Source organism: Dreissena polymorpha, chromosome 10 (genome assembly GCF_020536995.1).
Source record: "Dreissena polymorpha isolate Duluth1 chromosome 10, UMN_Dpol_1.0, whole genome shotgun sequence".
NCBI classification, from domain to species: domain Eukaryota; kingdom Metazoa; phylum Mollusca; class Bivalvia; order Myida; family Dreissenidae; genus Dreissena; species Dreissena polymorpha.
Window position 1 is genome coordinate 75,195,220 of NC_068364.1, and position 12,279 is coordinate 75,207,498.

At 32.2% G+C, this 12,279-nt stretch overlaps 1 protein-coding gene across 1 annotated transcript in view; it reads right to left on the reverse strand.

Annotated features, from left to right (window-relative positions):
* LOC127847096 (chitin synthase chs-2-like) overlaps window positions 1-12,279 on the reverse strand; it is a 67,977-nt gene that overhangs the window by 31,620 nt on the left and 24,078 nt on the right. Inside the window, exons 9-11 of the mRNA XM_052378704.1 lie at window positions 5,115-5,281; window positions 4,691-4,790; window positions 4,266-4,411 (exon numbers count right to left, since the gene is read on the reverse strand). Coding sequence (XP_052234664.1) covers window positions 4,266-4,411; window positions 4,691-4,790; window positions 5,115-5,281 — 413 coding nt within the window. The remainder of the gene's footprint in view (window positions 1-4,265; window positions 4,412-4,690; window positions 4,791-5,114; window positions 5,282-12,279) is intronic.

Genomic DNA, 12,279 nt, shown 5'->3' on the forward strand with positions numbered 1-12,279 from the left:
TATCAAAAGAACATTGTGACCATTCTGTACTTTTGGCATGGTCTATTATTTATCACTATTCTATTTTATATGAAGTTTAATCACATTCTATCAGTTAAATTGACTTTTAACGTTTCGCTGCGTATAAGCATTTAATAGCAAATTGTGTCAACATGACGCATAAGCGCTCATGGAATAAACATTTATATCTAGTGGTTATATTCTGTTCCTCTTTTCGTTCAATTGTTTAACCTTTTAGGTAAATGCGTTAAGTATCGGATTAAACAGGTTTAGTCATTAAGCATGCCTCCAAATGTGTCTTATGCATGTTATGTGTTTAAACATGCTTAACTCATCCCTAGTGCTACGGTTGTATATGATGGCGTATACATGTTGTTTTTTAGTGGTACCCTTGTATATGAAAGCTTATGTATGTAGTTTTTTTTAATGAAGTTTCCTAAGTTATTCATTAGCATACCATCGTATGGTGTACCGACGGGCTATTTCTGTATAATATTTGTGTTAATGACACCCTTAAATAAATATCTACACATTGTAACCATGAATGTAATTGATGAAACAACTTGTTGAAACTCTTTTCTGTAAATGCGAGCCTTAAATGCATATTAACATATTATTTCCATCGATGTACAAGTCCTAAGATATAAATTAAAACACACACGAGCAAAACATTACCTTTACACCAACAAGCATATATCGCCTTTCTCATGAGACACGCTTTTACTAGATAAACTTTTGGAGTGGGATATTTATAGCTTATACGAAAATGATACCAGCAAACGTGTGTAAATCATAATTAAAAAGTTTCTTCAATGAACAGTAATTGATACGCACAGTTACATAAATGGAATAAATCTTTTAATAAATATGCAAACGAAATCCAATAATATATCTCTACTGAATATTTCTGCACCAAATGGCAAAAAGCAACGAAATGTATTGTTTGATTTAATTAAATGAACATTCACAGGGCAAAAAATAATCGGTGGGGATTTTAATGAAATAAATGACATACATGAGTATCATCCTCAAACAATTAGGTAAAAATTAATGTTAAACTCACAAATCTTACAAAAATAAATAATCTTACGGATTTTCGGCGATATTAAAATGCCTAAAAACAGTTTTCAAGAAGAAAGAATCGTAAAGATTTCTGGCTTTTAAACAGAAATAATATTTCTCTTGTACATGCAAGCGATATTAGACATGCAATAATTCAATGATTAAAAAAATCAAAGCAAAGAAGGAAAACTATTTTGCCTCTCAACGTCGATAGTAAACACTATACTAACCAAGTTGATATTTTAAATCAAGAAGCAAGTTCTTATGAATCATTATACAAATCAAATGCGTGTGCAAACTCCGATTTAGCATTTTACCTTAATTCAATTATTCTTGCATAAGCAGTCAAAGATACAGATGCTAATTTATGTGAAGACAGGCCTGTACCAAGGGTTTTGAAAAGGGGGGTGCGAAATTTCCCATCAGCGATTGTTATTGATCAACGAAGTGGCGAAGGGATTAGGTGCGTGAGGGGGTGTCCCCCTCCTGCAATCGTGGGGGGGGGGGGGGGGGGGGGGGGTTAGAGGTCCTCCCTCTAGAAAATGTTGGAAATGAAACTTAAAATCCTGCTTTTTATCTGTATTTATAGAGCATTGTTATATGAAATTTCACTTTCATTGACCATACTCGGTGACTGATCGACATGAATATGGTATAACATACATGTATTCCACACTACCGTTTTTCAATAACCACCTTTTTCGATCAGTCACGTAAATACATTATTTTATACGGTGTTTAACCCGACACTAGTATGCGCGCACACACTTTGTTCACATATGCAACAACAAATCTTTAGCCTGTAAAATCAACAATAAGAACGGTATAAAATATCATTTTTTATTGGAATCTTGGAATCGTGATAAAATTGGTGTATTGTACCATTCCAATATTCAACCATTCAAAAATCAAGCAAATAAAATGGAAATATTTGATTTTGTTTTCAAAACAATTGTTTGTCTGCTACTATGGATAGTACCAGAGGCCTAGCATTGCTCTAAACGTGCCAATAGTGTATTGTACAACAAACACTGATTAACAAAACTGGGTCTTCTCTAATCTTCATCAATACTTAACAGAAATCAAAGTCCTGGCTTTGACGGCATAGTCGAATTCTATCAAAAGTTTGGGATATTTTATCGCCTTTACTGCTGAATTGTTTTTACAGAATGTTTTCAAAAGGGAGAATTGACGCATATCCAAAACTAATTTTCTTTTTCATTGCTATATATGAACGGTGATCCAGAGAATTAAGACAACTCGACATCAATATCAATTACTTATTAATAACCTATTTATTGGTTGCATTATTCGATAAAAAAATGATATATTCGATTATTGAGAATAGTTAGAAATTGATGGCGCGCGTGTATATGTTGATTCTAAGAAGACATTTGATACAAAAGATTGGAACATGATGTTTAATGTCTTAAGAAAATTCGGTTTAAAAAGCAACTTAATAAATATGGCAAAATATTATATAACGATATATCCTCATCTGTAATGAACGATTGGCAATTTCAATTCTTCCAAATACACAAAGGAATACGACAAGGATGTTCTCTTTTGGCTCTTTTTTTTTAAAGCAGAAATATTAGCAACAAAAATTCGTTCGTGTAATCAATATGAATATATTACGATACAATTCATTAAAAATGTTCGAAATATGAAACTCACACAACTTGCAGATGGTACTTCGTTTTTCTTCTAAACATAAACGAGATATCAATTGTAATTAGTATACTCCATGATTTCGAGTTTATATCAGGTTTGAAACTAAATAAACAAAAAATCGTAGGCATACTGCTTGGCAAGTTAAAGCTCGAAAACGAATGTTTAATCCACGACAAAAAATGTAGTCCGACTGTTAAAGCCCTAGATACTTAACTTACTTTGGTATACATTCTGTTGGATGTGAAGAACTAAATTGAAATAAAAAATTGTTTCTTGTCAAATATTAATTAATTCACGGATTAACAGAAATCTGACATTTTATGGAAGGGTAAAATAAATCAAAACATTATTGCTTCCAATATTTGCATATATTTTTCAGTCAACATATGTTTCACAGAATATCCTAAATGAACTAAACACTATGTTTAATGCCATCGGCATTTTCGTGCTTTAGATTTCTCTTGTTGTTTCTTTCTTTTTTTCGTGCTTGAGAGTAGAATTCTATTGGTACATGTAAATAATGTGTTTGAGCTTGCATGAGTAAATGCCAATACAGCGTGTTTACACATGAACTAATTAGTCTTTGTGTGCACAACTGTACTTAAAAGACTTCAGATGACTTGTAGCCTAATGTGGCTTTCTAAACTTTACATTCTCAACTTTGGCACAGACATTCAATATAAAGATTTTTAACCAATAATTGTATAGTAAAAAAAAGAAAAGAATATGAATCAAAAGTAAGGAACAATTAATTACGAAAGAATTACGTAATGCACTTTCAAACTTAACGAAAAACGTTTAAATTAATGTGTACGTTTATAATGAAAAGCGAACATCTTTTTTTAATATATATACCATAAATACCAACGACATTGTACTCTATGTTTTCCTATATTATTTATGTAAAGGATATATATATTTAGTTTAACTAACAATATACAACTTAACTATAAATTAACTATTAGATTCACATTTTTAATGAAGGGCATATTTCTGTAAATGTGTGTAACTGATTTTTTTTACCCTAAGTGTATTATGTTATATAAGCTTATTTTTTTAAATAAATAGTTTGAAACAAATAAAAAAGATTACTCAGAAAAAGAGCAAATTTTAGGCCACGTAGGCTTTATGTATAGGTGAAATACCTAGTTTTCAATATATTAGGATACTGTTTTCAATGTCAACTACCAGTACCAAGCTACAGATTAGATGAGATGACTTAGTGATGGACCGAATTTTAGGCCAGGGGGATATTATGTATTGGTAATATACCTACTTTGTTAAATTTTTTGTGTATGCGGGGGGGGGGGCGATATTGGCTCAATGCTTCACCTCAAACCGGCCGAAGAAGTCAAACAGGTCACATTTATTTCACTCGCGGCAAAAAAGGTCAATTCCGCTCTATAACACGATTATACCGATGGCATAATTTAGCTTAACCGCTACAAAACGGATCGTCTTGATCCCAAAGATCGCGAGACAATATTTAAAAAACAACAACAGCGACTAGATAAACAAATAGAGATTACCTTAACAGCGACTTGATAATCTGTGTCATCTCGTTCTTTGTCTCATGCCACATGGTGGCGCAAATGTATATGAAGGGTGTGTCGTCTTTTCGAAGAGGGCTATGGGAGCTCTGCTCCCCGGGTCGTGGCGTCTCGCTATCATTCATCTGCGATATGCATTTAGCAAAACTCTAAAATTGCTTTTCAAGGTGTGTAAATCATGTTTTTCAAAATAAAAATTTAATCACAAGATATTCTATGACGTATAACTAGATTTGCTTTATACCGGAAGTTCGAACCACTTTATTTTGTCCATACTTGTCTTGTTTACTTGAGATATAAAAGTCAAAAGTAGACATATCTATAATTTATACGATTCTTCCGCACTAAAAAAATTAAAATTGTAATCCACGAACAAGCTCCTTTAACAATTCTGATTTCATTACCTTGACATCGATTGACTTTATGTCACCCTTTTCTTTCCGTCTGTTCAGGAGCAACGACTGATCTAGCAGAACGCCACAGTACATCGGTTGTACGAATATTCTAGAAAACAAGTGTCATACCATTTACCGATTTACAAAACAAATTGTGTTAAGTGACCGTGCCGACCCGTCCGGCTGTACAACCATGTTTAATGAGTAAAACTGCTAACAATATTATGCCTTATATATAACAGTTGTATGTACCTGTATGACTGCTTATTATTATTATGCAAAACAATTGCCTGTATATAATATGAACTTAATTGAATTATTTATATGATATCATAGACATTGAAACAAATTAACTACACTGGGTGAAAAATCAAAAGGGAAACACTTAAAAATATTTTAAGTGCATGAAACTAAGGAAATTTTGAGTTATTACTGATGTTTTCGTTGCATGCGTTGCTTCGTTTGCCGCCAAATGTACGTAGTCACCATAATAATTGTCATGTATCCCATGATGCTCGCCACAATCATTGACCAATCGTAGGCCAGTCCGTCCATCCATCTTGGAAAAGGGAGATTACACCCAGAGGTCATGGATAGCTCCTGATATAATTATTTGTAATTAACTTACCGATTATTCAATAATAATATTACTGAATAAGTTTACTAAAACTACTGCTATCAAGGAATAACTACGCACTATCTACCTCTAGTCTTCAGGTTGATTAAGACACGTTAGCTACTCGAGCATATCCATCGATCAAATTGGCGACATATGAACAACAATAGACAAATAGAACGTTAGACCATTCAAGCAGTGCGGCAAGATCCAAGAGCGGAAAAACGAGCTGTATCGCTTCTGCTACCACGGCAATGAATTAGCCGAGGTAAGATGGATAAGCTTCGCAGAAACATTTACAGAGCAAGGGAAATATATATTTTTTTAGCGGAGAGGATTCTTAACATCGCCACGGGGTTTCTTTCATCGTACGTACGTATATCCGCAAGTCCATTTATGTTGCCAAATTACAATTACATATTGCTTAATGACAATTGCATTTTGCTTTGTTTTATTTGTTACAACATAACTGCGTCTTCCTTGCGTCGTTATGCATGTTTCTATCAGTTAGTGAAATATTGCTTGCATACTTCGTTTTATTGTTTACTCGATGTATGGTAATCATGTATTACGAGTATTGCGAGTAAATGACAAATGAATAATTTTTGTTCATAATCATCTTCTTGTTGCTGAACTATTATCATTTCAATGCTTAGTAATGCTAGAAAAGGCATATTGATTGTAAGTTCTACTAAGTGACATCAAAAAGCACAAGGCAGCAGCTCACATGAAGTAAGCCGAGGGCCGAATGCATTAAGACGAATGCATTTGTAATACTGAATTTATACGGAGAACCATATTTCTGTAGTTTTTGGTTGTTTTCGTAAAAGGTTAACATTAAAGGTGCCATCCTACAGATAAAGCGTCGTATCGACGCGATTCGATATTTTGAGAAACTACGAGAATTGCTTATATAGCTAAACAATACATCTGCTCTGAATATGAGCGTGGATGGTCGAGTGGTCTAGGCGGGATGTTTTTTTTACTCCATGACTCCAGGGGTCAGTGGTTCGAGCCCTGTTGATGGTTATTTTTTTGTTTCCTTTTTTTAAATTATATTCTTGTGTTTTTTTACTGGAGATTTATAGTTCAAATGTTTAAATTTATCAATATAAAGCATTTAATGACAAGCGTCAATACATGCCAAAATCTGTTGGACGGCCCCATTAAGAACGATGTTGTACTATATATCTACCTGAAACATAACTCTTCCGCGTCGTTTCGAACGTATTTTCCACTGTTCATTTTCAGGTAAAGTGTACTCGTTTATTAAGTAAATTGCATACGAATATAATCCCCATTTCGAACGTTGGGTTGCCATTTGGTTTTGATTAAGGTCTATTTGAAGTTAATGGACTTAATCTTGTTTTTTACGAACACTTCAAACGTACCACTGTCAACACGTACCATAGTACCATTGTGACGAAGGTGAGTTACGATGATTAAAACGTCTTACTGTTGGCTGGTTTAAATTTAACTAAAAATGTCATACTGTTTTCATCGCATATCTTCGTTACAATGTCTTTATCTAATTAAATCGTACCTATGTTGGTAAAATCGTATCTTATTCAAATAGTCTATTTTAATTGTTTTATTTACTAGTTTATCATCAATTCGGCATAGAAAATCATATACTTAAATATAATGTAATTAAAATGGAAAGCAATGTGAGAAAATAAGTATGCTTAGTTATCTCATTTACAAACAAAAATAATTATGTTTTCCGGAATTTAATGGTTTCTCCGTGTCATTTCAAATGTTTATATTTCTGATCCTGTTTTATACTATTATCAATATGTGTTGATCATCTTACACCTATTTCTATATATTGAGTACGAGATGACTTTGGATATTTACCAGTTGACCAAGAAAACAGGTATAAGTTGACAAAAAAGGGTTTGAGTGACCAAAGTACGGGTTGAATATTTTACCTAGTATCCAAGCCAGCATTCTATACATAGATGGTGACGTCACTACGTTATTGTCACCTCTATACTTAGACGCATCACGCACCTCCATTTGGAGGCATTTATGACTACGACACAAAGAAGTCCGCGGATGAATGAAGAATTTGCTTTTTAAGTAAACATTCATGTTGTGATTTAAAAGTTAAGTATTATTTTGTTCAGTCTTACGGTCTTTTGTTAGTATCAATTATAATTTTCGTTAGTTTTCAACAATTTCGCTCTTTATTCATTTTTTTTAAACAGAACTTTCACTTTCGGTTGTATAAGAACATGTATCCTTTATTGACGAAAGTTTGCAATGAAATAGCGTTTACAAAACCGCTTAAAAAGTTTCAGAAGTTGTGTCTGGTGCATGTTTTGAAAAGACACAATGTCATAGCTATATTGCCGACTAGTATGGGAACAATTTGATATTTCAAGTGGCTCCATTTGCATTGCAAGAGAAGTTCAAATTGACTTGTCCAGTTTGTTAAATTTTGACACCCTTATTATATATTTTTTTATAAGTGCCTGATAGATTTCTTTCTTAAAATAATTGAAATCATTGAAAAATTTAGTAAAAGCACAGCATTGATGTTCTATGATGGTCATTTTTAGTGGAATAGTATGTTACAATAAAACAATTATAACTATTGTATTAATGAATTTAGATTAGGTGTCATTTTTAAATGGGGTAGTAATTCATTATATGAGATTAGCACATTATATAGTTGAAAAATAAATAACACTTTAATGACTTACCATAGTGAAATAAAGTAGCATAGAATATGTTGCAGGTCATAAAATGTTAAACTGAAGTTCAAACTCAGAAGAAGCTTTACAAATATTTTACACTGACAACACTGTTGATTTTCCAAAAAAAATCCTTCCTATCTTCCTGCCCTAGTTTTTTGGGGAAAATTTAAATATTATTAATATCATTGAGTTAAATGATTAAAATATCAATATGTTTTGATTACATTAGCTAATTATAGTATTATATTATTAATAATGAAATACTTTGCAAGGAAAGTCCAATTCTGTTTTAATTAGTCTTAATTAGCTACTAGTAAAATTGAAAATATCAGTGACATCCAATAATTGGATTATATGCGTGTGAATGCATATGTTTTTTTGACAGTTACATAGTACCCTATTTAATTGTATAACAACAAATAACTTTAGTTCCACAACCCAGCCCAAGTTTACACAAACTGAAATAATTCATCAATTGATCCTATTTAATTATATTAAAAACAACATGTGTAAGATTTTGAGAATATCCCATGTATTCCTCTAGTATTCTTTTCGTACACCCAGGGTTGGCACCAATCGACCAACCCATGTTTTAACCGGCGGTTTTTACCGGTTAAAACCGCCCCGGTCAATACTCCCAAATTTGTCATTACTGGTCAATACTTCGATTGACCTTTACCCCCAATTTTGATTAATATTCCATGCTTAATTAACAATATTCATAATATAAATTAAGCAGACATGTTGCCAATAATGTCTTAAGCTATTAATACCCACTATTTTATACCTGTTCATGCAAATAAGTAAAAGTTGGTCAACTGGATTTTTCTGGTTGATTGATTTTTTTTTAATTCTAATGAATCATGAATGCTCAGAAAATTCTGTGCTTGATTCAACACGAACCTGTCAATTACTGTGTATTAGTTGTTCCTCATGCCCCACTGTCCCCAGTCTTCTCACCTATACAGGTTAGGGCATCCAAAACTGATAATAGGGCCTTAAATGGCACCTTCTTGACACAACCCTTTCTTGTCATGTATTCTTGCCTGGATTTCTTTAAGTACTTTTTAAACAAAATAGTGAAAAAATATTTTATTTTCCATTGATATAAAAAAAACAACAACATAATTAGAAATAATTATTAAAAGAAAGTAGAGTAGACCCACAATTGGTAAACATTATTTGTTCGCAAAATCAAGAACTTTGATTGCTTATTCATTTGAAGACCAATTGAACTTTAAAATATGAAAACCCTCTTAATACAGAAAGGAGACAAGTTAGAAGTAACTATTAAATTAGTAGCAAGTTATCTCCTTTTGTGTGAGTGAAATGAAATAGCCTAAGGGCAGATTTGCTTCATTGTCACTTTCAGAGACATTACACTGCATGCATATTATTACCAATTAAGGCTTAGGGGCCAGATTTATGACCCTAGAAACCACACTAGTTATGTTTGTCATTCTGCCTATCAAATAGATATATCAATAGATCAGTGAAATGATTTATTATTGTTGTTTTTAGGGAAGCCTCAAACAAATTTTACCAATTAAATAGATCTAATTAGAATTGTTTCTATAAGTACCTGAATTTTTTCTTTCATTTATTGAGATCCTTGAAAAATTGAGTAAAAACACAGCTTTGATGTTCTTTGATGGTCATTTAAAGTGAAATAGTTGTGATTTTTAATGAAGAATAATAACTATATCCAAGTTTTAACTGAAACACAAATTATTTTGACTAAATAAATATCATATTGGGATATTTATTTTGAGACAAGTAAATAAAATTGTTATGTACCATTTAAATTATAATGTCCCAATACAGCTAGTATGAACATTTTACATTGATTTGTAGTACTCAGGTGTTACCTCTCAAAAATATTCTTTAAAAATTAAAGGAAACTCAACGATGAAAATATTTTCAAAACCAGGCAAATAATAGGAAAGTTATGTTTTCACTAATATTAAGTAACAACACACACCTACCATTGAACAATATATCAGGCACTTATGGTGCAATATACAAGCGTTAATTGGATTAGCAAGTGTATATAACAAGATAACAGCTATTTTATAAAGGGGTACTTATGGTGCAACAGGCCCATTAATCAGCATTGATGAGATTAGGTGACATCTTTGAAGGGGGATAGTCATTCATAAGATGAGATTAGCACATCATCATACAAAAACATTTTTATATAGTTTATCACTGTTTTAATTATTATTAATAAATTGCTTTGAATTTACCTTTTTTTAATTCATAAAGTTATTAATTTTTCCTTAAATTCCAAAAATTCATTTAATAAAAACGGGTAATTGTGTTTTGTGTTTCTTATATCAATAAGTTTTTATTACATTTGCTAATGAATTATATTATTAATAATGAAATAATGTGCAAGGAAAGTTCAATTCTGTTTTAATTAGTCTATTTGAGTTATTAGTAAAAATTAAATATCAGTGACGTCCAATAATTTGATAATAAACATATGAATGCATGAAAAAAATGTTGACAGTTACTAAGTAAATATTTATTTATCATATTTAACTGTTTCGAAATTAATTTAAATTTGATTTTGCCATTTCTCAATTCACCAATTGACCATATTTAATTGGATAAAAAACAACAAACACTACATTTGCACAACCCTGCCCAGGTTCACTCAAACTGAAATAAGGTGATAATTGTGTATTCAAAACGGGTCTTGATTACACATTATTCTTGGTTGCATTTGTGTTGAGCACCATGTATAAGATACTCAGTAAGATTTTGAGGATATTCCATGTATTCCACTAGTACACCAACATGCACTAACTAATGATTTACATGCAATCATTACACAGTTAAACCCTCCAAAAAACAATTCTAAAACCAAAAAACCATACAAGCTGCTTCATAGATATTAAAAGTTAATTAAAGGCTTCATAAACAAAATAATAATTTTTTTAATAAACAAAGATTATACTTCAACCGAACAATTATAAAAAAAAAATTTGGGGGGGGGGGGGAAACATCTGCACTAAAACTAAAATGGGGGGAAACGTCTGGGGAGGAAACATCTTAACGTCTTTGGGGGGAAACGTCTTGGGGAGGTAACGTTTTGGGGGGGGGGGAAATGACCGGAAACCATTCCCAAAATGGTGAAAAAAAAACACTGGCATATAAATTAAATGGAAAACATACAATATTATGTCAAGAAAAATAAAGCTGTACAAATCTCACCTGCTTGTCTTTGATGTTGCAATTAGCACATTCAGCATTTTCAGTATCTATTAAATAAATATATGAAAGTGCCAAATGTCCAAGATACCATGACGTCTTCCTCAAAATGTTAGATCCTTCGAACTCCATTTTATTTTAACCCTGACTAATCCTCTCACACATTAGGCCTACATGTAAGATTCCTTGTAATGTTCACAGCGTTTATTTTAAATCGTTTACGTTCTCAAATTTCAGCAGGTTTTTAATTATAAATATTTATTTATGATTTAGATTTATTTACTATTTCGAAGATACAGTCTTGACACATGTTTAGTTAGTCTAAGTTACGTGTTTAGTGATTCTTACAAACAATAGACTGACATGAAAAGTGGCTCCTTTTGAAGCACAAACTGCATCCAACTATATATTACAGCTGGCCCGTTTTGATGGGGCCTGTTTTTGATAATAATAAATTACCATTTTTCACTTCCGTGTTTATTATGTTTACCAACGCCATGATGGAAACAAGTCCGTTTCCCACAATGCTTAGCGCGCATTCACACAGGTCAGTAAAGACCGGTGTGACACAATGTCCAAGCCAGTATAGATAGCGTCTTCAAACACACACATTTTTATGAAGAACTTTCTATTATGGACTTAAATGGTAGATTGATCTTGTTTGTCTTTGCATATATATTAGGTAGCTCAGTGACCCAGTTTATGCTTACGTTTTGTAACTCAGGGGTCCTGGTTTCGATCCTCACATGCGACGCTGATTATTTTCATGGGAGTTTCCTCTGACACTGCAGAGCCCTAGCCTAGCATTGGTGAAACCCAGGAAGTATAAATAAGTAAATCTTTGCCTTAATATAAGTTAAATACACGGGCATAAACACCATACAAACAAACAAATCAAGATGATAGTAGATGTAGGATAATGGGATAATAAGATTTTCCCCAAAGATGGTACTTTGATAATCAACGCATATAAGATCATATTTCTGTGATAAAATATAGCAACTTAGATCAGCAAGTGTAATATCCGAGTATGTAACTGTTACTATCTCTCGAATCTATCATTA